General features: G+C 38.7%; 2 protein-coding genes across 2 annotated transcripts; both read left to right on the top strand.

Annotated features, from left to right (window-relative positions):
• The first annotated feature begins 653 nt into the window (after window positions 1-653).
• Window positions 654-9,368, top strand: tmem19 (transmembrane protein 19). Its single transcript, XM_026922686.3, has 7 exons — window positions 654-823; window positions 3,165-3,315; window positions 3,479-3,592; window positions 5,539-5,676; window positions 6,347-6,601; window positions 8,638-8,847; window positions 8,986-9,368. Exons 2-7 carry the CDS (start codon window positions 3,228-3,230, stop codon window positions 9,147-9,149), a joined length of 969 nt encoding a protein of 322 aa, XP_026778487.2. The 5' UTR covers window positions 654-823; window positions 3,165-3,227; the 3' UTR covers window positions 9,150-9,368.
• A 2,896-nt stretch (window positions 9,369-12,264) lies between these two features.
• rab21 (RAB21, member RAS oncogene family) lies at window positions 12,265-27,167 on the top strand. Its single transcript, XM_026923328.3, has 7 exons — window positions 12,265-12,642; window positions 17,696-17,755; window positions 19,198-19,305; window positions 20,392-20,455; window positions 22,960-23,014; window positions 23,308-23,396; window positions 25,537-27,167. Exons 1-7 carry the CDS (start codon window positions 12,502-12,504, stop codon window positions 25,677-25,679), a joined length of 660 nt encoding a protein of 219 aa, XP_026779129.1. The 5' UTR covers window positions 12,265-12,501; the 3' UTR covers window positions 25,680-27,167.
• The last annotated feature ends 139 nt before the right edge of the window (window positions 27,168-27,306 follow it).

Genomic DNA, 27,306 nt, shown 5'->3' with positions numbered 1-27,306 from the left:
TCAAACCTGACTCATTTATTTATATTTATCTTTAAATACTAAATACTTTATCATGGTCAGGGTTATGGTGGATCAGAGGCTATCCCAGGAATACTAAGAGCAAGGCGGGGACACACCCACACACACACATGTTCAGTGGCATGTGGTTCCCATTTGACAGCCCTGCCATAAACCCCAGTTTTGTGAAACTTCTGACATACACTCTGGATTCCAGAGCCATGTATTAATTTTTATGGTGAATTACAAGCCCTTAGTTTAGTTTGTGTAACCTTTCTGTTAGGTGTTCCTCTATTCCTGTCAGTGAGCACCAACCTGTTCTTATTTGAAGGTATGGAAGGTTTGCACATGACATACTATCACTGTCCACTTTATTAGGAACACCTTCTTCATGCAGCCAATCATATAGCAGCATCACAGTGCATAAAATCATGCAGATACAGGTCAAGAGCTTCAGTTAATGTTCATATCAAACACCAGAATGAAGAAAAAGTGTGATCTCTGTGACTTTGACTGTGGCACGGTAGTTGGTGCCAGATGGGCTGGTTTGAGTGTTTCAGAAACTCAGGCTGATCTTCTGGGATTTTCACACACAGCATTCTCTAGACTTTGGTCAGTTATGGAGCAGATGTCAGACAATCCAGTAGGTGGCAGTAGAGTGCTACTGTAACTGACAGGAAAGCAGTAGAAGAAGAACAGTACGCTATATGAATAGATGTGTGCTGTAATCACAATGAGAGTTTCGTGTTATATCTATTTAATGAAAGTTTCTAGCTTTTAACATGGAACAAGCACCACAGCAGCAGCACGGTTTCCTCTACTGCAGGTACACTTCCGGTTATTCCTGTTCTGCTAGCATCCACAAGCTAAACACCTTACCTTAGCTTATCGTCGTGTTTACAATTAGACCAGAGGATATGACGATACAATAGCGATATCGTGAATAGTTACGTCACGATACACGGTTTTTTTCCTGGGGGGTGTGGCCTGTTGCGTCAGTAGCTCTGCTGTAGCTCTTTAATCTTTAACCCTCTAAACCCGGAAGTAGAGCACAATGCATGTAGTGCAGTAGTCTGATAATAGAAGATAAACCGCAGTGGTTTGTGTGTGTGTGTGTGTGTGTCTGTGTGTGAGAGAGTGTGTGTGTGAGAGAGAGAGAGAGAGAGAGACACAGACAGAGTTCACACTGAAAGACACAGTGGTTTGTGTGTGTGTGTGTGTGTCTGTGTGTGAGAGAGTGTGTGTGTGAGAGAGAGAGAGAGAGAGAGAGAGACACAGACAGAGTTCACACTGAAAGACACAGTGGTTTGTGTGTGTGTGTGTGTCTGTGTGTGAGAGTGTGTGTGTGTGAGAGAGAGAGAGAGAGACACAGACAGAGTTCACACTGAAAGACACAGTGGCTTGTGTGTGTGTGTGTGTGTGTGAGAGAGAGAGAGACAGACAGAGTTCACACTGAAAGACACAGTGGCTTGTGTGCTGTGCAGCAGGTATTGTGTCCTAATAAGTAAAGAATAAACCACAGTGGGGCTTGCTGTTATAGGAAAATAATCAATGGTTCGGAATAACAGAATCTGTATTTAGGTGTTTATTTTTCGTAGCAGCCTAAATACACATCACATTGTTAAGGTGTGAGTACTCTAATTGCATTTTGGGCTGTTACCACACCGAAGATGATTACTTTCCAATAACAGCACAATCCCGAAGTAGTTTATTCATTTTATACCACAGTAGTTCACCAACAGTTACGTTTTTAAAAATGTATTTAAAAACAACAACAACAAGAACAATGTCATACGTTTAACCGTTTATAGTTACAGTTAATATTGTGGAACATCCACAAGACAAGTTAGTTCCTGTTCTTGTTATAACAGCTATAAACAGGCTTTCCCTCATTATCCTTTCTCTTGTTCTCTCCGGAAAGTACTGAAGCAGGAAAAAACCACAGCTTGTCATGTTACAGAGAAACTGAAACTGAGTCTGCCCTTTAGATTTTCCCAGCGTTTAGAAGAAGCCTTTATTTGTCACGTATACATTATAGCACAGTTACTTACTTTTCTTTGCATGTCCCAGCTTGTTAGAAAGTTGGGTCAGAGGTTAGGAAGTCAGATTGCAGGGTCAGGCATGATAAGGTGCCCCTGGAGCAGAGAGGGTTAAGGGCTTTGCTCAAGGGCCCAACAGTGGCCGCTTGGCAGTGCTGGGGCTTGGGCTTGGGCTTGGGCTTGGGCTTGTACCCCCAACCTTCTGATCAGTAACCCAGAGCCTTAATCACCAAGCCGCCACTGCTCCTAAGAGGAGTTAAAGAAGTTAAGCATGCTTTAAACACAAAGATTGGTCTTTCATTGACAATTTTCTACAAGCAACAGATCTGAAGGCACTGTGCTTCGATCGGAAAGTTGAGAGTTCAAATCCAAGCATTGTCACTGATGGGTCCTTGAGCAAGACCCTGAACCCTTATTCTGGACCAACTGCAAGTCTCTTTGGTTAAAAGCATCAGCCAAATGAGCAAATGTCAATGTCAAAATGGTACTGCACCTAGGTCTGCATTTAATGATGTCTAGGATATGCGAGGGTTTAAAGCAGCCACATTATCATTGCTGTTTACTCATAGACTGTATGTTTGAAAAAGATATTAAATGTATTAATTAAAAGTGTAAAAAATTAAATGGGTGAATTTCAATCATTTAATGTGAAATTCTGTTATTTATAGACACACAAATAGTGAATTGTAAATTGTGTTCAGTGGGGTTGAGGTCAGGGCTCTGTGCAGGACACTCGAGTTCTTCCACTCCAAACACCATGGCAGGAGTGCATTTGTTTAATTCTTGCTAATTTTTTAACCAATGATTTGTTGGTTAGACCATTAAAAGCTTAATTTTGGGCTTGGCCCATTTTTTATGATGTCATAATATCATCCAGCCCTAATTAAGAGTTTAAATATTGGATTCTATGTTTTCTCAGCAGTTACAGTCACACAGCCGGAGAGTGTATGTTTCTTCTGATGTAAAATGCAGAAAGATGTTAAATGTTGAATTGTCCCTGAGTGTCAACTGACAGCAGTGTGGTCCAAGTGTGTCTAATTATAATGCGGACCTGTGTTAAGTTTTATAACACATGAATAACTCATTGTTTGTGTAGTATATTTTGTATTTTTCTCTCATGCTTTATAGCTGCACCTCTCAAAAGGAGTAACACGTTTTGTGGATGACAAACTGCTAAAGAAGTTTGTCAAGATGATGACTGATCTCATAGTGTTGTGTTTCACTTTGGCCATCTCCTTGTCCTTTTGGATCATATCCATAGCTATCAGCACTTACTCCGGTGAGCTCACACTTTCACACAGTTCTGACTTTCTTTTTTTTTTTTTTTTTTTTTTAAACATGTACTCATGAGCACAGTTTCACAGTTCAACATTGAAATACTGATTTTGAGAGTTTGATTCGGTTCTCTAAAGGTGTTTTGTTCTTTCCTTAACACACTGCAGGTACATTGCAGCCTGTGTCTCCATGGCGATGGCTGTTCTCAGTTCTGGTCCCGCTTATTATCACGTCTCGCGCTTTCAAGAAAAAGAGTCTCGATTTTGGTGGTTGTTTGGGAGGTAAGGCACTAATGAATCTGTAAATGTTTTGAAAGGGTGCTGAAATTGCAAAGAGACCAAAAAGCCTTCACAGGTTAAGAGCATATAAAACATAGTTAAGATTTACAACAGGTAAATTTACAACAAGCATTTACAGCAGGTCGTCTTGAAGCAGAGCTTTTTAAAGCAACTATGGAGATCTCCAGAGCTACAGTGATGTGTTTCAAAGAGCTTGAAATTTGAAATTTCATATTTTCCATGAAAACTCGTACTTTTATTCATCAAATAAGTTGCAAAAAGAATAGAAAATATAGGTTTCTTCCTCATATTGTCTCAGGGAGTTTTTCCTGGCCACCGTCACCTCTAGCTTGCTCATTAGGGATAAATTCATAAATTTAAAATTTATATCCTGAGTATATATATGTATTTCTGTAAAGCTGCTTTGTGACAATGTACATTGTTAAAAGCGCTGTACAAAAAAATTGAATTGAATTGAATAGTCAAGACTTTGACAAGGTTAGAAATAATGATTTCTGCACGAAATAACAGTTTAGTGCTTCAAACTTTGTTTTAATCAAAGAATTACAGCCTTGCAGACCTTCGGCATTCTAGCTGTCAGTTTGTTGAGGTAATCTGCATTAATTTCACTCTCTGCTTCCTGAAGCACCTCCTACAAGTTGGAGTAGCTTGACTTTTTCTTTTTTTGTACCATCCGTTCAAGCTGCTCCCACAACAGCTCCGTAGGGTTGAGATCTGGCGATTGCGCCGGCCAATCCATTACAGACAAGCTGACTGCTAATAGGTTTTGCGAAACGATGGAGCAGTGCTTTGGGTTATTGGCCAGTTGTAAGATGAAATTGGTCTTACAACATGGTCTGGCATCGTGTTGCAGAATGGAGTGAAAACCTTCCTTGTTCAAGATTCCTTTCACCATGTACAAATTTCCCATTTCCCCAGCACTAAAGCACACCCAGACCATCACATGTCCTCCATCATGCTTGACAGATGGCGTCAAGCACTCCTCCAGCATCTTTTCATTAGTTCTGCGCCTTATAAGTGTTCTTCTCTGTGATCCAAAGACCTCAAACTTCAAACGCCTGTCCATAACACTTGTTTCCAATCATCCTCTGTCCAGTGTCTGTGTTCTTTTGCACATTTTAACCTTTTCCGTTTATTGGCCAGTCACAGATATGGCTAGAAGGGCAGCAACCCAGAGTTGCCCCTGTTCACTGTTAAAGATGAGCCTAGTGTTTTGTGGGTACTATTTATTACTATTTATTAAAGCTGCTAGCTGATGCCCTGTGTGCATGGTAGCCGACATGCTGCATTGGCTGAGCTGCATTACTGGAAGATTTAACACACATTGCTCTTTTTTGCCGTTTAGTGGTCATTTTGTCAATTTCAGTCCTCCGTGAGCTTTGCCTTTTATGGAATTTTGTTGCCATCAACAAAAGCAAATCAGCAGTGCCATGAAGGAGCTCTGATTGGCATTTATCAACATGTGCACATGAGTACAAAGAAAATCAGCGTTACTGAAACTGTCATAAATTTGGTGGGAATTTTACGAAAACATTTCCACACAACGCTACTAAAAGATTGATAAATGAGGTCTTTAAATGATTCAGTATTATTGTGTTTCATCCTCTGTAGTACATTGTGTATTCAGTCTGCATTCACCTGTTGAACAGGGTACAGTTACAGCGTCTGTCTCGTTTCAGAGGTCAGCCAGAGGAAAGTGTGAGCTGAGAGTTCACCATCATCACTGTGCAAACAAAACAAGATGTTCACTCTTATATGAAAGGGTGTATCAGAATATCAGCCTCTATATAAACCCAAGATGCTTCTAGCTTTATCACCATAACTGGAATAATTGAACTGTTTTCTAGGGAAGACAGGAGGTTAATTATAAGAAAGAGTATATTTCTGTCTAAGCCCTTGCTTTATTTTGTGATATCTGTGTGTTGCAGCATTACTGGTTGGTTTTATTCTCACCTTGGCCAACATGAGCTTCCTGGCAGCTTTGTTTGCTTTCTTCATCACCTCCAGCAAACTGACACGATGGAAGGGTGCGGTCAAGAAACGCATCGACTCAGAATATAAAGAAGGTGAATGATCTGTTTATTAATTACAATATTATGTCGATGTTTATCACATGGGAATTTTCATCTTCTTTACACATTATAAAGAAACGGTGCAGCACTTGGTCCAATCTCTCAGAGATGTTGTACTTAAGCATTTCTTCCCTATCTCAAGAACAGCTTAAACCTAAATTTTAGCTTAAAAGTACAAAAAAAAATACTAGTTATACATTTTACACACACAACAGCTGGATGCAAAGACACAATACAGATTCCTACGTAAATAATGTTTGTGCTGGAAACAAATATAAGATTATTGTTAGATGCACAACCATTAGATGCTTATTGATGCCTCATTAACCGCTCACTTCTGATAATGAAGGTTGTTGTAGTTTCTATTTTCTAAGTATAATTCAGAAAAAGGCTGACTTTAGTCAACTCACTTGGTATAGGAAATGTTTCTGTGTTCTGCTATAAATGCCAAAATTATTAATTCATCAAATTAAGGATGAAATTAGACCTAAGTCATGTAGATGGGAAGAGATATTTTCTTCTTGCCTATGAATTGCTGCTGGTCCCAGGCATCAGTCTTAGATTAACCTGAAAGTAAAAACTAGCTTAAAAGAAAAACATAACCTGATTACAGTCATGGTTTTGTTTTTGAATTCGTCTGTGTTGTATCTGTGTTGTTCTGCAGGTGGCCAGAGGAACTGGATACAGGTTTTCTGTAATGGAGGTGTGCCGACAGAGCTAGCTTTGCTATACATGATAGAAGTCGGTCCAGGAGAGATGCCAGTAGATTTTACGGTGCAATACTCCGCATCGTGGATGTGCTTGTCACTCCTGGGAGCTTTGGCCTGCAGTACGGGTGACACTTGGGCTTCAGAAGTAGGTCCTGTTCTCAGTAAGAGCCAACCCAGGCTCATTACCACATGGAAGGAAGTCCCAGCAGGTGAGGAAAAAGGCCTTGCAATAACGTGTTCCACATGGGAATTTCCTTTGTAGAGGCTGTGTCTGTCCAGTGCACAGTTTCTCAGCTGTACTATATCCTCAGATATGATCTGGGTGCTGAACATTCCTCAGCCAGTGCTATGACACTGGTGTGTGTATGTACTGGGAAGTGCAGCAGTGGTTCTGGTCATAAACACAACACTAATTAAGATGAATAATGCATGTAAAAGTTCAGTCTCTATCTGTACAACAACAAGGTGCACCAATGAAAGTACAGTGTTAAAAAAAAAAACACACAGATACTACGCCTGATGCACTCACGTCAGCGCTACACACACTGCTGTGCTGGGAATGATCCACCACTTAAATATTATCTTATCACCAGTGGTACTGTGGTGGTCCCTTTCCACTGATGGATGACAAATTGTTTACAGCTACAGACGAGCTACATTCCAGTCACTGAAAGTAGATACAAGCTAATTGAGCCCGTGGCAGATGCTTTTATCTAAAATGATTTACAAATGAGACCATGGGATCCAATCATACAGTTGAGAGTTAAGAGCCTTACTCTAGAGGACAACTAGGCTTGTGCGATATAGATTCCCCATACCCCACCCAACCCCCACCCCCAGTTTGCAATTTACCATTTTAAAAAAATTCACAATGAAGATTTCTTGTCCATAATGAATACCAGGAAAACAAGCATTTCCTCCCTTTCAGTTTTAAGTGATGACGAATTCAGTGATGACAAATACTCGGCTGGGTGGTGAATGTTTTGGTGATTCTGCAGTAATTTTAGTGTAAAGAGTAAAATAATCATTAACAGTACATTTTCCGATATAATCATTTTACAGATCGGTTGTCTAATGTCCACATGGCCGACATTTTTTCTGTTGGTGCTGCTGCTGCTCAAAGGTCTTGAACGTGTCTGCAGTGACCATCGCAGAAAATCACTTTCTAATTATCACCATTAACATTATTTGTAAAGTGCTAAATTTGACAAAGCCGTTTTCTCAAAAGTGCCATTTTACTATTTTCAGCCAAAAGTATGTGGACACCTGACCATCACACCCATATGTGGTTCTTTCCCAAACTGTTGCCACAAAGTTGGAAGCACACAATTCTATAGAATGTCTTTGTGTGCTGTAGCATTACAATTTTCCTTCACTGGAACTAAGAGGCCCAAACCTGTCCCAGCATGACAATGCCCCTGTGCACAAAGCGAGCTCCATGAAGACATGGTGTGTCAAGGTTGGAGTGGAAGAACTCGAGTGTCCTGCACAGATCTCTGACCTCAACCCCACTGAACACCTTTGGGATGAACTGGAACACCAACTGCACCCCAGGCCTCCTCAACCAACATCAGTGTCTGACCTCGCTAATGCTCTTGTAGCTGAATGATCACAAATCCCCACAGCCACACTCCAAAATCTAGAGGAAAGCCTTCCCAGAATAGTGGAGCTTATTATAACAGCAAAGAGGGGAATAAATCTATAAACTTGGCCACATTGTGCATTTCAGTCGCGTCTCTAATAAATATGGTAAACTGATGCTAAATATATGCTTGTCTAATGTTAGCTAAGTCAAATATACAGTCTTTGATATGAATGAATTCAAAACGTTCTTCATTTGACAGACAGCAAGGATTCACCACGAGTCCAGTCGAGAGCAAGATTGGTGGAAGGGGGCGGGGCTTCCAGGAAGTGTCAGTTAATATCAGAGAGTTCAAAACACCTGTGCAAATCATTCCACAATAATGTCAGTTGGCTCAGCTTTTATTTTATTGTGGAGAAAAAGACTGCTCTTTTGGCATATTATAAAATATAAATTCGTAAAGTTAGGCAAGTCTGGGAATAGAGTCAAAGTAAACATCACTGGATATCATGGCAGTGTGATATTGTGTATCATTATATCACACAAGCCTAAGACCAATAGACTTCCAGGGCTTCATAATTGTACTATTTCTTCTCAGTTGTACGTATTTTCCATTATGTTAGAAACAGAAACGTTTGCTTTATTTTGTAATCTCCATCACAGGTACCAATGGAGGAGTGACCATCGTTGGTCTTGTAGCTAGCTTGCTTGGTGGAGCCACTGTGGGCGTGGCTTACTTCATTTCTCAGCTCCTGATGGTTAGCGATCTGCATTTGGCAGCCCCTCAGTGGCCTATTGTCGTGTATGGTGCTGTGGCGGGCTTCCTCGGCTCATTGCTTGACTCTTTGCTGGGTGCAGTCATGCAATATTCAGGTAACGTCTATGAATGTCATGCAACTAAATCCCAGCAGAATTACAAGCAAATATGCCATCATCTTGTTTTAGCTACTAACTATTATACAATCTAGCTGCCTTACTGTTCAACATTATTTGTGTTTTCTCTCCATCAAGGCTATGATGAAAGCACTGGGAAGGTTGTCAACTTTGAGTCACCAAAAGTAAAGTGGATATGTGGGAAACCTATTTTGGATAACAATGGTGTAAACCTCTTCTCCTCAGTCCTCATAGCTCTGATCCTGCCAGGAATTGCATGGGGCGTCTGGCCCACGCGCTGATCCACTAAAGGCGACCATGCACAACTGCAACTGGATTTGCAACAAATGTGCTTGCAAGCCATTTACATGCCGCTAGCTAGAATGTTTTTAATTTGGGATCATTATGGACCTAACCTGGAGATTAAATCTTTAGATCAAAATCCATCTGTGATGATTTACTGTGAATGTTCAGTGTTGTTACTGTTTTAGTGATTCTTATTAAAGATTTTTTAAAAGACATTTTTTGTGCACAGTGAACCTCTTCGGTTATTAATTTCTCTGTCGATACTAGGGGTGGGCGATAGGACAGAAATATCATATCACGATTCTTGAAGACATTTCTCTGACACGGTATGCATCACAATATATAGGTCTGCTCAGAAACTTCCAGCAATAGAGCAGAGTTGCATTTAAAAAAAAAAACTATTATTAATAAACAAATTTATAATAAATTTACTTGTTTTTTTTATATTTAAATAATATTTTTGATTTTAAAAATTCTAACACTAAAAAAGAGTTTTTTTGTTTACTATTTTTAAGTACAGTCTTAACATTATCACATCAGCTGCTTCCAGGCAGTTTGTAATTATTATTTAAAAAAAAAAAACGTAACAAGAAAATTGAATATAAATATATCATGGAATCTCAGACGTGTATTGTAACATCATTGGTCACAATATCATGATATCATGATTATATCCTCACATCTCCCAGCCCCAGTGAATATTGAGTTATAGTGATATTTTACAGCTTACCTTTCTTTAAATGTTCTATCAACCACAGATTAAATCAGCTTGAACCTGAACAACTCATTCATTTTACCACATCATGACCTGACATGAAGTATTATACGGTTCTATATTAAATATATATATATATATGGAAATATATTTGACAATGTAAGATAATACTAAAGTCACAATATGTTTAACTGCTAGTATGATTAGCAATTATGATGTATAACAGCATGAAGGTTTTGATTTCATATAAAATAATGAGCTGGAAAGCTGTAAAACATTTATAATCGTTATACAATAGAGGTAGGCAGACAAACGGGTGAAGCCGAGACCTGCTCTAACATGTTAGCGAGTTAATGGATTGTTATATGTTTTTGTCTTCGCATTGCGTGTGTGTTTTTTTTTAATAAATTAAACAAAATCTTCTGAGTATATATATCGCTATATGCTCAGGGTCCCAGTTTTACCAGCAAACATCCTGTAATAACCTTTTAAAGTTAAAGTTCACAACAGAAACATGTACTTTCAAACAAACAAACAAACAAAAAAGAAATTCACCGGGACCATCTGGAAAGTGTTTGAGGTCATTTTGGTGCTGTCTGTTGTACAGTACAGTAGGTTGCAGGTCTTTATTTGGTATGTGGGTAGGAAATAGTTAGTATTTTTTCAAAGTGAAGTCAAATTTATGATGAATATGGATTCATGTATATAAAATAAGATAAAATGACCTCTTAAAGAGTTTCATTCATGTTTTGCACAAAGGATTTCAGATGGTGAATTTGTGTCATGACCCTTTGGTGTCCTCTTCTGAGTCCCTGTAGCTATTTTGTTCCCAAGTCATGATTTTCAGAAAGCTATGTTTGCAAAACTGGTCAATCATTGATCGACTTTTCCATGTCTGCTGAGTGCTGAGCCTGTTCTCAGTAGATTTCCTGCATAAATAATGTTTATGAATCACCTTTTAAACTATGTAGACTAATCCACTGTTCCACTTCCCCAAACTGTTGCCACAAAGTTGGAAGCACACAATTGTATAGAATATCTTTGTATGCTGGAACTAAGAGGCCCAAACCTGTTCCAGCATGACAATGCCCCTGTGCACAAAGCGAGCTCCATGAAGACATGGTGTGTTAAGGTTGGAGTGGAAGAACTTGAGTGTCCTGCACAGAGCCCTGACCTCAACCCCATTGAACACCTTTGGGATGAACTGGAACACCGACTGCACCCCAGACCTCCTCACCCAATATCAGTGCCTGATCTCACTAATGCTCTTGCAGCTGAATGATCACAAATCCCCACAACCACACTCCAAAATCTAGTGTCGTGGCAAATACTTCTGCAAATCAGAATAAGAAATATGAGTTACAAAGACAAGGGGTTCTGGATGCCAAAAATCTATAGACTTTATTGAATCAAAAAACAAAGCCGAGATGGTCTGCAGAGCATCTGATTTACATAGTCGTGGCCCATGCTTTTATACAGTTCTAGAACAATAATCTCACTGGATGGAGTTATTTCACTGTCCCCTTATCTTAGTTTTAACCGCGGCGAGAGTTCAGTTCAGTCAAAACAACATTAGCCTTCACCTTAAAAAAACTCCATCTTCAAGGTCACACCAGTCCGTTCTCACAGAAACATCCCTGCAGGATCACAGGCCTAGAGTCAGGCCTAGTCTAAATGCACTAGAAATGGTTCAGTGTAGTATATAAATGAAGCTGTAAAAGTTAATACATGAGGTGATTTAAGGTCACTTTTCAATACTGTTGCATAGATACTGATTGATGTAATACTGGTTAACAAATGACATTGATATAGATAACAGGAAATTCCTCCATACTAGTGGAAAGCCTTCCCAGAAGAGTGGAGGTTATTATAACAGCAAACACAGGGGGACTAAATCTGGAATGAATACATCCTTCAGCAAGCGCATATGGATGTTCTGGTCAGGTGTCCACAAACTTTTGCCTATATAGTGTATATTAACTTCAAGAGAGAGAGAGAAAAAAAGACAGGCTGGTGTGGAAAGAACTATTTATAGCTGCTATAACTTCAGTGAGAAGAACAGCAAGAAAACTCACTGACACCAATAAATGTAACTATAAACGGCTAAAAAGTAAAACTGTAATTGCTGAAAAAATAGTCGCTGTGGTATAAGAGAAATAAAATAGACTACAAATCACACAAACCCTGACATGGATTATTTTCCTATAACTACAGGAACACAATACAAGTCATTATAGTTATAGTGTAGTAGAATAATTATAATTTAAAGTGTATGTACTGTAAAATGTAAATAACTGGAGCTGTATAGAGAGAAGTGAGGAAAGCTGAGGTAACCGCTGACGTCACAGGGATTGAGCAGCAGCTCCGCTGTTTGTCATATGATTCCCGGAGTGTGACGTAGCAGAGGACGCCATTAGCCTGGCTCAGCAGCACAGACTCACAGAGGCGGAAATATTCTTTTCTTTTTTCCTTTTTTTTTTTTTTTTTTTTAAACTCAGTAGGGGAATTTAACCCCGTCGTTTCCCCCTGACCATTTCATATGACACGAATGTAGCTATCTAATGTAAGGCAGCAGGAGACGAGCTCTCGGTTTACTTTTCTTTGCTGAAGTTGAAGAAGGAGACCTCTCCACCATGGCGGCTGGCGGCAGTACTGCTCACAGAACATACTCCTTCAAGGTGGTGTTGTTAGGGGAAGGCTGCGTGGGCAAGACGTCTCTGGTTCTCCGTTATTGCGAAAACAAGTTCAACGACAAACACATCACGACCCTCCAGGTAACGCTAGCTCGCTCGGCTAACACGCTGCGTTTCAGAGTCGGGGGAAGCAGCACACTAGCGTACTGCATAGTGTGCCAGGAGCTACTCAGCCACCTGTGTATTCATACTTCCTGCTCAGTATGCTAGTGTGCTAGTGTGCACAGACAGGCAGGCGTAGCTGTTGTTTAATGGCTAGCTAACTGGCTTGGATTGACAGATAATGTTTACTCCACTCTACTAATTTAACCATTCTCTATCAACTATCTTCTCATTTACAGGAAGAAAAGAATGCTGGTGTGGGTAGATATTAGTCTGGTGCTTCGTTTGGGAGGAAAGAAAACAGCATTTTATCATTCCAGGCCATTTTTATCTGGCTGTATATTTTAGAGGAACTTGCCTCATATAGACACACACACACTCACACACACGTACGGTGTTTCCTGTAAATCTGTTTCGATTTCTGAAGAACAGTACTCAAACCAAAATACACACTATAGACAGCAAAGCACCTGACAGGTTTACACAGAATTAAGGACATAATGCTTTTATTATGCATGATATTGTTATGTACATTATTATTATTTTTATTATTACCTCCTGAGCAGCACTCCTGAACACTAACACTAACCTCATCTCTGATCCACTGGAAGAAATCTGGTCTCATATCACTGAGATTCAGTTCACTGTGTAGCTTTGGATACAAGCAAGAGTTTTTTCTGGGTACAAAAATCCTGCTTTACAAAGTCATGAATGTGATTATTATGTTTTGCTCAGGCCGGGAGATAAATATATGTGGGAATGAGGATGCTCTTGAATTGTAACATTTTGAAGAAGTGAATCATGTATGAGTTATAGATTTGAGCTGCCGCCTTGAAGTATGTTTAATAATCTGTTCATTAGTAGAAGAAGAGAAAAAAAACAGATGATAGATAACACTATGTAACACAGGTTTTGTTCCTGGGTTGTAAGTGTTATTTTCTAATTGCTTATGCCTCAAGAATATAGAAAATGGCTCTTAATTCCACCAAACTTTGCTTTAGCATGTATTTATACTCAAGTTATACAAAAATGACCACGAAAGATTTAGAAGTGAGTAGTTTTTTTGAGAGTTACGATTATACTGTAAATCACTTTCACGAAGCAGCCCCCAAATGTAGTCTTCCATCATGTTCTTGTTATATTGTCCTTTTTAGCAGTGTTCAAAGTCCAGTATATCCTGGCGGAAGTGCTCACCTTGCTCCTCGGAGTACGCTCACATGTTCTTGAATTTATCAAGATGAGCAAGGATATGGACTTTGTGAGAGATCCTGCAGGCCACTGTGCCATAGTTTGTCACCAGAGTCTCAACAGCTCCACATAGTTTTCTGCTTTGTGATTGCCCAGGAAGCCCCAAACCACTGGGGCAAAGCTGTTCCAAGCCACTTTCTCCCTACTAGTGAGAAGACCACGGGCTTTGACTTTTGCCTCAGACACCATAGGAAAGAAGTCTTGAAGGCTGCCGTATCCGTATCTAGAGCTGTTACAAATTGTTTCATAAGGCCCAATTTGATGTTCAGTGGTGGCATCAGAACCTTCCGGGGGTCCACCAGTGGCTCCCACTTGATGCTGTTCCTCCCTACAGTGAACTTTGTCTGCTGTGGCCAGTCCCGCCTTTGCTGGTGCGCCTTGGTGTCCCTGCTTTCCCAAAGACAAAGATAGCAGGGAACCTTGGTAAAACCTCCTTGGAGACCCACCAGGAATGCCACCATTTCGAAGTCTCCAATGACTTCCCAGCCATACTCATCATACTTCAAGGTGTCCAGCAATGTCTTGACACTGCTATAATCCTTTTTGAGATCAGAAAAAACAACATATTTTGAAATTTATATTTTTTCCTGACTTTATGTGAACGAAAAGATGCAAATTCGCTTGTTTTCCCAATGAAAATGCATAAATTTTAAAAAGTCCTGTCCACAAATGCAAAGGTTGAGGGGAATAATAGCCATTTTCTATACTTTTGCGGTATAAGCAATTAGGAAATAACCTTACGACCCAGGAACGGAAAAAAAAAAAGTTGCATAGTGTAATAGATAACGATATGCTTAGACATATTAGTGTAGCAGCTGCTTGAGGGAAATAATTGACAAATTAGCTCCAGACCTCTACTGTTCACAAACTGTCACTAATGAGATGTGTACAGAAATCATAGAAGAACCAACACATTTTGAGATGTGTAGTCTAATATGAGACTGTAGTTCGGGACTACATAATGATCCAGGGTTTTTTTTCAGAGTCACACACAGACGTGAAATGATTCGTTCATTAGGGGAAGCCGCTTTGTTGAAAGGAATTAAATGACGACTAAAACACAACACACTGTTATAGGAAATCAGTCCACACCTACACTATCCCGATTACAATTTTTCATTTATTGATTTATGACGTCATTATTTTTAGAAAAAAATTATAATTACATTTAATGCTATGGAACATCCTTGACGCAAATTAGTTCCTGTTAACACTTGTCATCTTACAGCTGCTTTATGAACAGTTCTTCTCTCACCAGCCTCTCTTTTATTCTCTCTTTTTAAGTTAATAATTAAAAAAAAAAATCCCACAGCTTATCATATTGCAGAGAAACCAGAAAGCCCAAAGTCCTCTGTCCTGAAGGCATTCCCATGACAGAAAACTTACTGACTGTTACAAAGCGCTGGCACCTGAGAGCCGTGAATCCTTCCAGAAATGTTTAATAAACATCTCCTAACAGAAACTTTCACCACACACCATTATCTTAATCTGTTTATTATTAGGCTTAGATTATATAGAGTGTTCGGCATGCAGGTCACTGTGAGCAAGCTGTTACTATAGAAATTATAACATATTAGAACTAGCACATTAAAATAAACCTCGCATGTATGTTACAGACAGAAGTACTGTCAGAACCGTGCTGAGATAGAAAATTAATCTTTTGATTTGAGAATTCGACAGAGCTGTGGTTCCGTAGCGACCTGTATTTTAATGCATAATCTAATCTTTAAGAAACATTGGTCTACATTATATTTGTAGTGTAAAGCACAAAATAAATTATAGTTTCTGTTTATATGCTTTCTGTTTATTTCCGTTTTTGTGCCTTTAGTCGTTTACCAATTTGCACCTTTTCCATCAAAGAAGGCAGGAAATGGGTCATGGATCCTAGTTTTTAAGTTTTTATATGCTATTCTTTCCACTATTAAACCTTCCTCATCTGAACAATTAGTTATTGACTGGAATGCCTTAACTGTTTTGAGTAGTTTTTGAACAGGCAAATACTCGCAAAACTTGCAAACACCTAACCCAATTTTTGTACTTTAAATATTTGATCATATTTAGTTATACTAAACTAGTTATACTAAACTAAGTTACTTATTTAGTTATACTATAATTAGACATGAGATGATACACTAAAGCCATGATTTGAGACGCATCCCGATACAGGATTCACGAGATGATATTGACACCGATAAAATATTAAATTGTAATAAATTTTTTTTGTAATGACAACAAATCAAATCACAGCAATATCAATACATTGTATTGTAAGAAATGTAGAGCCCGATTTATAATGTAAGGTATAATTTATCTCCTATTAATAACGCGTTATTTTAATCTGTTTCAGAGTCCTAAAGGCATTTCATTGCAACGTTATTAATATGGAAAGATTGTTTAGCGTTAGATTGTGCCATAAATGATTAAATAACAAATTTGTGTCATCATCATGCCATCTGATGTAAGACATCATCTGGAACATATGAGTTTTACTGAATGTGAAACACATCACAAACTCTTGTGAGAATTCTTACCAAGTATATACAGTCACTTAACACTTTTATATTAGACTATGCTGTTGGCCTCATGATAAACGTGTGTCCATGTGAGTAATATTTTGATTTGTAATCCTTCATTTGTGGGAATGTGAGAAACAGCAGAAGTGTGATGTCCCAGGCTGAATCATGTTACTTAACGTTTGCTAGCTATATCATACATTTATGGTCATGTTTATTAATCTTTTCTGGCGTATCAGAAATTGTTCTCTCATGCTACTTTGGACAAAAAGTCGGTACTCTGTACGACAACTCGATGGGTTGGGTCTCAAATGAAGTAGTTAGCTTGTAAGTAGTTAAACAGTTTTTCTGATCCAGTAGCACTGATAAACACTACATTGTTGAATTTTCTGAGCGTACACAATGTATAGTTTTAATATATCTTGTCTGTGAAGTCATCAAGTTACCATCGATCCCAATTAACAGATTTAACTGTACAGATGAGAAAAATTTGCTGGCTTGGTTTTATTTTGTGTATTTACAAAAAAATTAGTTTCTGGTTATGCCACTGCCAGCACAACACAAAACATGCTTCTGAATCATTTTTAGATGTGGGCGTGTCTTAGATCAAGCTCAGCACACAGACATTGATTTTATCCTGCGTTTCAGACTGCGGTAAAGCCAGCCACGGTAGGAACAAGAGTGCACGTATATACACAGGGTTTACACTAACTACCTTCAGATGGCTAGGCTACGGATTTGCTGTGAATCCTGGATAGTGTGAAAATGTTGAGGAGTAGTGTTGTACTATGGGCCGTTTCGGTATAATTTTTTCTGGGTTCACACAGGCTAAATGAAACCAGGCTGTGGGTTTGACACAACCCGTCCTTCTGTTTAGCATAAATTTTGGACTAATAAGTAAACATGCTTTAAGACATTTAGGTTCCCATTTGCATACTTCGTGCTCTGTATGCTGCTACCTCTGGTGCTGCTGCCCAGTGTGTAAGAAGAGGTAGAGCTCATAATGAATGTTAAACGGAAATATCATGATACACCTCAGAGAAGCAAAATCCGTCTCGCCAGTATTTTGTATCGCGATATTCGAGACAATGAAATTCTACTGACTTATAAATGGCATGAGGACATTTATTCTAGCTGCTGACGTGACCTGGAGTTGGTTCTTCTGTCTTCTATGTTTTAATACACTAATACAAATAGTGCTCTGAAGCCGGGTATTACAGTTTTTAATGTTATTAACATGAAACGTTGTATCTTTCTTGTTTTGTTTTTAGGCATCGTTCCTTACAAAGAAACTCAACATCACAGGCAAGAGAGTCAATCTGGCTATTTGGGTAAGTCTCCCTTTAAACAGTGTCACGGATGAGGGAATTAACACATTTGAATTCCTGTCATTTTACAGGTTTCACGTTAATCAGCTTTAGTTTTGAAATGTTTTTTTTGAAACCAATTTCATTCATGGTTTTGACAAGAAGTTCACATTGTCAGCTAAATGTTTTGAGCCACCCGATAAATTTAATATATTTAATAATTTAAAAGTCAAATGTTTTTCTGGTTCTCTGTGTTGCGTGCGTCTCACAGAGCAGATCTGCTTTTTTAAGCAAAGTTTCTGCCCTAATTCAAAGTTGACTAGAAATGAGAGCAGATTTGAGTTGAGTCTGTTATTTTCATAACTAGTCTGTTATTTTCATTTCATATGCGTACGGTACACCCCAATTTACCCTTACATATCCATCTAGTTTACACATCCGGTACAAATAAACAAATCCTTATTTCATATAAACAAAACACCGAAAGAAGTTTTACTCAGTTGATAAAGATCCACATTTGTTCCTCTCATGTTAAAATGTGCACTACACTTGGAATTTCAAATGTACAAATCTGAATTTTTATGCATTTATTTGAATTTTTATAGACATATTACCTCAAATTGAAATTGTACTCAGTGGATTTAAGGTTTCAAATTCACTTTTATATTCAGATTTAAATTCTCAAAATATCACTGGCTCGTCAGCTGAAATGGTGATTGTAAAAATCTGTGCTTTTCCTAAGTCTCCGGATGTAGTGTTTGAATCAGAAATTTAAACCGAATTACAAAGTTCTACTCCGAGTTATTATAAAAATTTCAAAACTTCCCTTACAATCTCAACTAAATGCATAAAAATTCATATTCATATTGGTAGCATTGGTAGCATTTCTCATTTGTAGCACTACAATTTGTGTCACTGAAAATTTTTCAGCCAAAACAGGTCAAAAACTGCAATTTTTCTTTTAAGGCTGAAAGTAAAAGCTGAAAGTGTTATTTATGAATATAACGTTGATCAGATATGTTTCACATCCTTCAAAACAACTCAAACTGTAGGCAAAAAACTTCTTTGTGCTGCGTGTTTGACCACAGCTTGCTACTTCCAACTATTATTTGCAATGTGCATTTTTTATGGACAATTAAAAAACAAAAAAGAAAATAAATGAGTGTTTTAAATGCTCCACTGTGTGTTCAGGACATGTTCCTTGGCTCAGTGAACAACATTTACATCTAATTTTTCCTAATCAATCTATCGTGCCTCTCTCTTATTGCTAAGACTTATTGCACTTTTATGAGATTTGCATGCCTTATTTAGAAATGTGTTTTTAAATTTGCTAAAACTTTATAATATAAAAGAGAGCATGTTCCATTCATTGTTGCTTTTTTTTACTTTTCCCTCCATAATGTTATGCACTAGTAATATCATGTGACACATTGATCTCTCAGTGACCATTTGTGTGAAACTTTCAGGACACGGCTGGGCAGGAACGGTTCCACGCTCTCGGGCCAATCTACTACAGAGACTCCAACGGAGCCATTTTAGTCTACGACATCACCGATGAAGACTCCTTCCAGAAGGTGAGGTTCTCTTTGTAAGAGCAGAGAGACATCCAAACTAACACCGGGCATTTGGAACGCATCTCCACCGACCACTTGTGATCAGATTTCGTACATCATTTCGGCTATCGTTAGGAATGGTTTCACACACATTTACTATCCAGCACTTTGATCCGCTTCACTAATTTGACTGGTCCAGCGGTGTTCCAAGAGTGCTTATATTTCCTATAAATGCACCAGGACGTTTCAGCGTGTGTATCACTCAGCTTGTCTGTGTTCACCACGTAAATCCACTTACTTGTTCGAAACCCTTACTACAGTAGTGTTACATCATCAGCGAACATGGCAAACAATTCTTTTCAGGAATATAGATTTTGACTTAAAATATGAAAGCTCGTCAGGTGAAGGGAGGAGGGGGAGGAGGAAGAAGGGACAGCAGTTTTACCGGAAGCACCTTTAACGAGGATGTACAAATCAATGTGCGCTAGCTAGCCAGTTAGCCGACGTGCTATAACGTGAGTGTGGCTTTTTTGGGATCTATTTCTGCTAGTGGAGCAAAATTAAACAGAACATTTGGCCATTATTGTGTCCAAATGTCACTTACTCGATATTAATTTCTTGTTTATAGAACTGTATCACCCACGATCATTTTCGAAGCTCGGAATTATTTAGAAGTGCATAATCGACTCCAAAACTTTCTTTCAGTGGCTGGAATTTCTGATACGCCAGAAAAGGTTGATACGACCATAAGTGTATGACATAGCTAGCAAACGTTAAGTAACATGATTCAGCCTGGGACATCACACTTCTGCTGTTTCTCACATTCCCACAAATGAAGGATTACAAATCAAAATATTACTCACATGGACACACACGTTTATCATGAGGTCAACAGCATAGTCTAATATAAAGTGTTAAATGACTTTAAGAATTCTCACAAGAGTTTGTGATGTGTTTCACATTCAGTAGATGAATATATCTATGAAGCCTCGAAGTGAACTTCTTGTCGACACAATATTAGGCAAAAAAAACCCAAGGAATTTCCTGTCAGTATGTCATCTTGTCATTACTAATATGAGTTTTTTCCCCCCTTCTCATATTTGTCAGGTGAAAAACTGGGTGAAAGAATTAAGGAAAATGTTGGGGAACGAAATATGTTTATGTATAGTAGGTAAGTAATGTATTCTTTACCATATAAATTCTTTACTATTTTTATTAAAATAAGAATCTGAAGGACAGTGTAGAGAGTCAGCTTTACTGGACTGTGCAGGGTATTGAAGACTTACGAGAACGTGAGCACTGCCACGCACACATGACGTCACATGACATCACACTACTCTCTCTCATGTGATTGGGAAAACCCTCACAGGCTTTCTCCATCTTACTTCATCTTCTCCAGCACAAACATTCAGACAGAAATCCAGCCTTTTAATTCCCCCAGGGGCCGACCTTGTGTATTTAAGTTGCTACTCTGCTGATACTCTGTTGATGATTTATTCTCATTGCGTTATATGTGGCGACCTTCAAAAAACATTCACATGGTTCATTCATTCGTGGACATTTTCTATTTTATATATTTCTGAAAAGTTTTTCTGAACTGAAATACTTTTTTTTTTTTGTATGTATCTCAGCCAGAAGTTACGCAGTTTAAAATCTGTTTATCACTAAAAGTGAAAAAAGGAGAAAATGGAATTTAAAGATTTCATCCCAATTCAGAGCTGCCTACCTCTACATTTATACCCTAATCTACTGATGGGGGGTGGGGGGGTTTACATTAGGAAATTCAGATTATCAGCCTCTGTCTCATCACCTGAGGTAAAAAGAATCACTCACAGCATTTAACAACCCGGGGCCTTGTCACTGTCTCTTCACTCGACTTATCTCTCTTCACATTTAAGTCTGATTTATACTGCTGTTTACTATGCGTACACAAGATGGCTGCTGCGCGAATCCTGTGATTACTTGGCATGTCACTTGTGCACATCCTCAGAAATGAGCATGACGTGTGTGGTGCAATACCAACGAGCATTGTGGAGACAGTGTAGCGCCATGTGACAGTGTGTCCCCAACTAAATAAACAAAGTAACGTTGTGTCTCAAATCGCATACTTATGTACTATTCTAGACCGTTATTGAGTGCTAACACTAATAGTTCACCTATTAGAGTTATTGTTTGAATTTTAAAAAACTGTCTTGAGTAACAGTCTTCTGGATTTTCCAGATTAGTAAATAATTTTGAATGTACAGTTAAGGTTTTTGATTTGAGATGCGGATCAACAATCAAAGTTTTAAAGAGAAACGGAGGCCGTCATTCTGTTATCGCCGCTGTGCATGAAATCGCTAAACAAGTTTGAGTTGGAAACCAGATGGACTGAAATGTTCTGGCTCTGATGTGCAATCTAGTGGATGTCACTTTTAATCCACCAGATGTGATAAGATTCACAAGCAAGTATGTGAACAATGCCATTCGCGTAGCAGCTGTGTGCGCATGTATGCATGGTGAAATTGAAGTGCATTTGCGCCTTTATATCTAAGGGGAAATAAATGCTGATTCATTCGGCAGTTCTGTCCTATTGGCTAAATCTCTGGCTAGCACATAAAGTCCTCATAAAATACCGCTTAAATTATCTGAGGTGTAATAAATATTTCAACTTAATCAAGCCTACACTCCCTTCTCTGAAAAAGTAGCTTTCTATTTATCTAGGCTACAGGCATTAAAAAAACACACACACTTCTCTTTTAACTCTCAATCAGACAGTTTTTCCTCATTGAATCATCATAGGAATCACAGCGGAGATCGGGAAGTACATATTCGGTAATGGAGAACACAGGATTCAAAAACACACCAACACTACAGAGAGCTGCATAACTGACAGTACAACTAACATTTGAATAAGAAAAGCCCCATGCTTATCAGAATAAGACACGTTACGCAGGTAACAGCTTAGCCGCGTTTCGTTTTGCTACATTATAGCTAACGTTTCCTTATACACTACCAAGAGGCAGAATGGACCACGGAAAAACACCGTCAGGAAGTTAGTTACTGTACTTTAATATTGCTGAATGTTTTAATCAATAGAAAGTAGACACCTAAGGCACATATTTCAGGCAAGGCTTTTTTTTTTTGTTGTTTTTTTGAAAATGCACCATATCAAGACACCACTGTATCGAATTTGAATTTTGTTAGGCTCCTAATAAAAACATATCCATAATGGTAAACTTAAAAAAAAATATTTATTTGTTTTGTTAAAAGAAAGAGAGAGTGTATTACTGGTGGAAAAACCTGCCCCCCCCCCCCCCCCCCCACAAATCTAGTGACTTCTGGCAGGTTTTTCAGGACCAGTCTCACAAATGTGAACTGTATTTGGAGAAATATTATTAGAAGCTCTGAATAAATATGAATCTTTACAATATTTGCTGCTATAAATAATTTGGAGTCATTTAATCTTGATATATGCAGTATGTTTTTGTGCTATAGGTTTGGAAAGTGTGTGTTTCTCTTCTGGGGAGGCCACACACAGCAGAATATCATATACTGTATAATATAATACATAATGTCATATCATCACACATGCTTTAACAGCTTGATGAGAGCATTTTGATCCAGTTTGCAATCCTGTGAATGATGTTTGTGTAATGATGACTCTCCTGATGATCTTCCTGTTTCTCCTCCTAGGTAATAAAATTGATCTGGAAAAAGAGAGACATGTTTCAGTGGAAGAGGCGGAGGCGTATGTATATTATTTCTGTCTTATATATTAAACCTGTGCCATCAAAATGTTTAACCAGCTAGTATAATGCAAAATTAATTCTGAGCTTAAATGATTAGAATTGTAAAAACTGCTTAGCTGAAAATAGTTGTCATTTCATCATTTCACCGTCATTTTCATCGTTTTTTTACTGCCACAGTGACTGCGTTTTAGAATTATTGGACAAGACATGTGAAAGAGCACAATAAATCAAGTCTACAAGATGTCCGAAATGATTTTAATTGACTCCTCTGTAAAAATGCTCTCTTTCACAGGTATGCAGAGTCAGTTGGGGCAAAACACTATCACACGTCAGCTAAATTAAACAAAGGAATTGAAGAACTGTTCCTCGACTTATGTAAAAGTAAGTGTTCAGACTGCTTCACTTCCTGATGCAACGTATCGATTCAGATTATATGAGACTCTAGATCTGATATCAGCATATTCAACAATACATTCAACAGACTGCATTATGTAGGCAATTTGTAATAAATTCCTGCTTATACTACGTGAACATTTAAACTTAATTAAGCCTGCACTCTCTCCTCTGAAAAAGTAACTTCTTCATCTCAAATCATGAGAGGCTACAGGGAATTTTAAACAAAAAAACCCCACACTTCTCTTCAGCATGCTGTTTTTCACAAGACAAATACATTGGTCAGCCATAACATTAAAACCACTAACAGGTGAAGGGAATATCATTGATTATCTTGTTACAATGGCAGCTTTCAAGGGGTGGGATATATTAGGGGTGGGAACCTCCTGGTGGTACTTTGAGTCATCACTGTTGAGAGACCAATCACAGTAACGTCATCTGCAAATCTGACCAACTTCACAGATGCATCACTGGAAACTGTCATTTAAGTAGAGCGAATATAAGATGGATGAGAGGACATAACCTTGTGGTGTTCCAGTGCTGAGTGACCGGGCTTTAGAAATGTTCTGACCGATTCTCACAAACTGCTTCCTGTAGGAAAAGATGTTTGTGATCCATGTACAGATGAAACCAGGTAGTTGCAAAGTGATGAGTTTCTCTTGTAGGAGCTCAGGGACGATGGTATTGAAGATGGAGCAGAAATCTACAAAGAGAATCCTGGCATATGTGTTTGGAGATTGTAGGTGCCTTAATATGAAGTGAAGCCCGATGTTAACTGAATCATCTACAGATCTGTTGCTTCTGTAGACCAATTGCAGTGGATCCAGAAGATCCTGAGTACTGGATTTGAGAAATCCCATCACCAGTCTTTCAAGGTCTTGATGACAGATGTGAGGACTACTGGTCTGTAGCTAACTGGTCATTAAGGCCAGTTGTCTTTTTTTTTTTTTTTTTTCTTTGGAAATGGGATGATGACTGATGTCTTGAAGCATGCTGGACCAGTATTCATCTCCAATGATCAGTTGAATATGTCCGTAAAGATGGGGACAGCTGATCAGAACAGTGTTTGAGGGTTCTAGGTGCATCAGAGCCAGGGCCAGAAGCTTTCTTTACATTTACTTTTTAAATAGTGGGCAGTCGTGGCCTGATGGATAGAGAGTCGGACTTGCAACCCGAAGGTGAACCTGAAGGTTGTGGGTTCGAGTCTCAGGTCTGGCAGGGATTGTAGGTGGGGGGAGTGAATGACCAGCGCTCTCTCCCTCCCTCAATACCACGACTGAGGTGAGACCCTTGAGCAAGGCACCGAACCCCCAAAGTGCTCCCAGTGCGGCTGAGTAGGTGATAGATAAGGCACCTGATGGGCCATCTGTCTCTCAAATCTGCTGTAGAAGTCTTTTAGCTGCTTTGGAAGATGGGGGGGGTCATCAGTGCAGGGGGTGTCTCCTTTTTGTAGTTTGTGATGGACTGAAGACCCGACTGAGGAGGAATCATTAGCAGAAAGTTGTTGATTCAGTTAATCAGAGTATTGCTGTTTGGCTGCTTTGATGGCTTTCTCAAACTTGTGTTTTGCCTTTTTAAATTCCTCCTTGTCTCCAGTCCTGAAAGCCTTGTCTTTTTCTTACGCTGTCTGAACTCTGCATTGAGCCAGTGTTTGTTGTTGGAGAAGCAGGTGATGGTTTTAGTGGGGATACAGTTTTCCTGACAGAAGCTGATATGAGATCTGATTGTGTCCGTATACTTATCCATACCGTGGGTACTTGATTTAAACATGTCCTAGTCTGTGGCATTGATGCATTGCTGTATTTCTTCAGTTGCTTCAGTAGTCCATGGCTTTTGTTGCTTTTTTTTTTTTCCCCCAGACTACACTGTTTTTCAGTTTCTGTCTACATGCAAGAATGAGTTGGATCATAGCATGATCAGACAGTCCAAGCATGCATTCTTGGGATTATAGCAGTGGTCCAAAGTTTTCCCCTCTCTGGTGGCACATTTAATGTGCTGGTGGAATGAGGAGAGATACAGACTTGATCCAGAATGAACGATCGAATAAAACTTTATGCGCTGATTCTGAGGTGTTCTGAGATTTCGCATTAAAGTCTGTGCCGCAATGTGTCTGTGTCACAATGTGCAGGAATGATGGAGACTGCACAGGTGGAGGAGAGATCTAAGGGGAACGGGACAAGCCACGCAAGCACAGGACGAAGAGGCGTTCAGATCATCGACGATGAACCACAAGCCGCTGCTGCAGCCGGAGGGTGCTGTTCAACAGGCTAGGACACCATTCTCTCTCTCTCTCTCTCTCTCTCTCTCTCTCTCTCTCTCTCTCTCTCCAAAATTACTGGTACTCTTCATCTATCACTTGTTCTCTGCTCTGTAACACTGATGGCTGAAGCAGTGATTTGTTTTCCTGTTGACTACAAAGTTGGAATACAGCATCTAATGGATCTTATCAGTTACTTGTTAACTGTGGTAACCCGATCACTCTCTCAGGCTCTCTCTCTCTCTCTCTCTCTCTCTCTCTTTCTCTCTCTCTCGCACACACATACACATGCGCTCTTTCTGAATATTTGAACACGCACTAAGATCTGATTTTCCAAGCTTTTTTTTTGTTGTTGTTGTACATGTTGGGTTGATTTCCATGAAAGCATTTTCTTTTAGTTAGAAGCTTTAAGGAAGTAAAGTACCCATTATTTAATAACTTAAACATGCACACTGAACTGTACTTGTGGTAATTAGTGAGCTTCTGTCTTTCTGTCCCCAACTTCACCTCCTGAATTCATCGCTAATCAGTTTTATTAAACTTGCTCTCTAGTTGTTTTTGGACTTGTATGTACAACAAAACAAAATACACATGTATCATATTAATATTTTATGCGCTTTTACAACTTTTTTGGGAACTCATACATCTAGCCACTTGCAAAAATATTCAGTCTTTCATTGCATCCAAGCAATGGTTAAACTGCAGAAAAGGAGGACAAAGAAGGATCATAATAAAGTAGCAAAGAAAAAAAGCTACACTGAAATGTGTGGATTGTGTAAGTATTCAAGGCTTCATTAGGGGTACAAGGCATTTTGCCCACACTACTATGTTTCAGGATTGATTTAAAGTCAAGATTGTTTTCTATGAAAGCAGCATTTAAAAAAATGTGAATTTGTGATTGTTGACCTTTACTAGTTAATGACCTTCTTTAACTTTTTTCTTTAATTGCCAAGACTTCTCGAGTGGTATGGTCTAAATTCCATAACCTGGCTATTAAGCCAAGACTAAAACCATTCTAATTTTGTATTATATTTCTTTTTTTCTGAATTAGTGCCATTTGCAACAGTTATCCTGAACTTACTGAAAGTTTTCCAGAGCCACAGAGCACTTAGTTCCTCCTGTAGGTGTAGTGATACTGAAATGTGAGTCTTCCCTAAAAATTAATTTAAGTTAAAAGGAGAAAGTGAGGGGTTGTTATGCCTTTGGAACTGTCAGAAATACAGAATGTGTTTAACTTAGCATGAGACTGTTGTATTTGTTGACAGAATTGTGTGTGTGTGTGTGTGTGTGTGTGTGTGTTTTAAATACAGCATTTGAATGATTTTTGGAGGTCTGAATATTTTTCCAAGTGGCTATTGGCATAGTGTATAATAGTTAAATGATTGTAAAATGAAGAATAACAATTATGGGTGAAAGCACACTTTTGGAACATTATTTTTTATTATTTAACTGCTTCTGTCATTGTTTTGTAATAGAACAATTATAAAAAAAAAAAATCAGTCCCTAGGTGTCAAACACATGGTTGTTATTTAAAAATATAATATATATGCATATTTTTTAACTTTAGAAGTATGCTACTCAAAAGCTTTTGCCACATGAACATATACAATCACCAGTCATTTTATTAGGAACACCATACTA

This window comes from Pangasianodon hypophthalmus, chromosome 18 (genome assembly GCF_027358585.1).
Source record: "Pangasianodon hypophthalmus isolate fPanHyp1 chromosome 18, fPanHyp1.pri, whole genome shotgun sequence".
Taxonomy (NCBI): domain Eukaryota; kingdom Metazoa; phylum Chordata; class Actinopteri; order Siluriformes; family Pangasiidae; genus Pangasianodon; species Pangasianodon hypophthalmus.
Note: the sequence above shows the minus strand (reverse complement) of the source record. Positions and strands in the feature narration are given on the sequence as shown.

Bases quoted from the DNA above. Each gene is read 5' to 3' on its own strand.
- tmem19 (XM_026922686.3), top strand. From the start codon at position 3,228: ATGATGACTGATCTCATAGTGTTGTGTTTCACTTTGGCCATCTCCTTG. The intron at 3,316-3,478 runs GTGAGCTCACAC...AACACACTGCAG, and splicing joins AGCTATCAGCACTTACTCCG to GTACATTGCAGCCTGTGTCT. The intron at 3,593-5,538 runs GTAAGGCACTAA...TGTGTGTTGCAG, and splicing joins TTTTGGTGGTTGTTTGGGAG to CATTACTGGTTGGTTTTATT.
- rab21 (XM_026923328.3), top strand. From the start codon at position 12,502: ATGGCGGCTGGCGGCAGTACTGCTCACAGAACATACTCCTTCAAGGTG. The intron at 12,643-17,695 runs GTAACGCTAGCT...TTTTGTTTTTAG, and splicing joins AACACATCACGACCCTCCAG to GCATCGTTCCTTACAAAGAA. The intron at 17,756-19,197 runs GTAAGTCTCCCT...TGAAACTTTCAG, and splicing joins GAGTCAATCTGGCTATTTGG to GACACGGCTGGGCAGGAACG.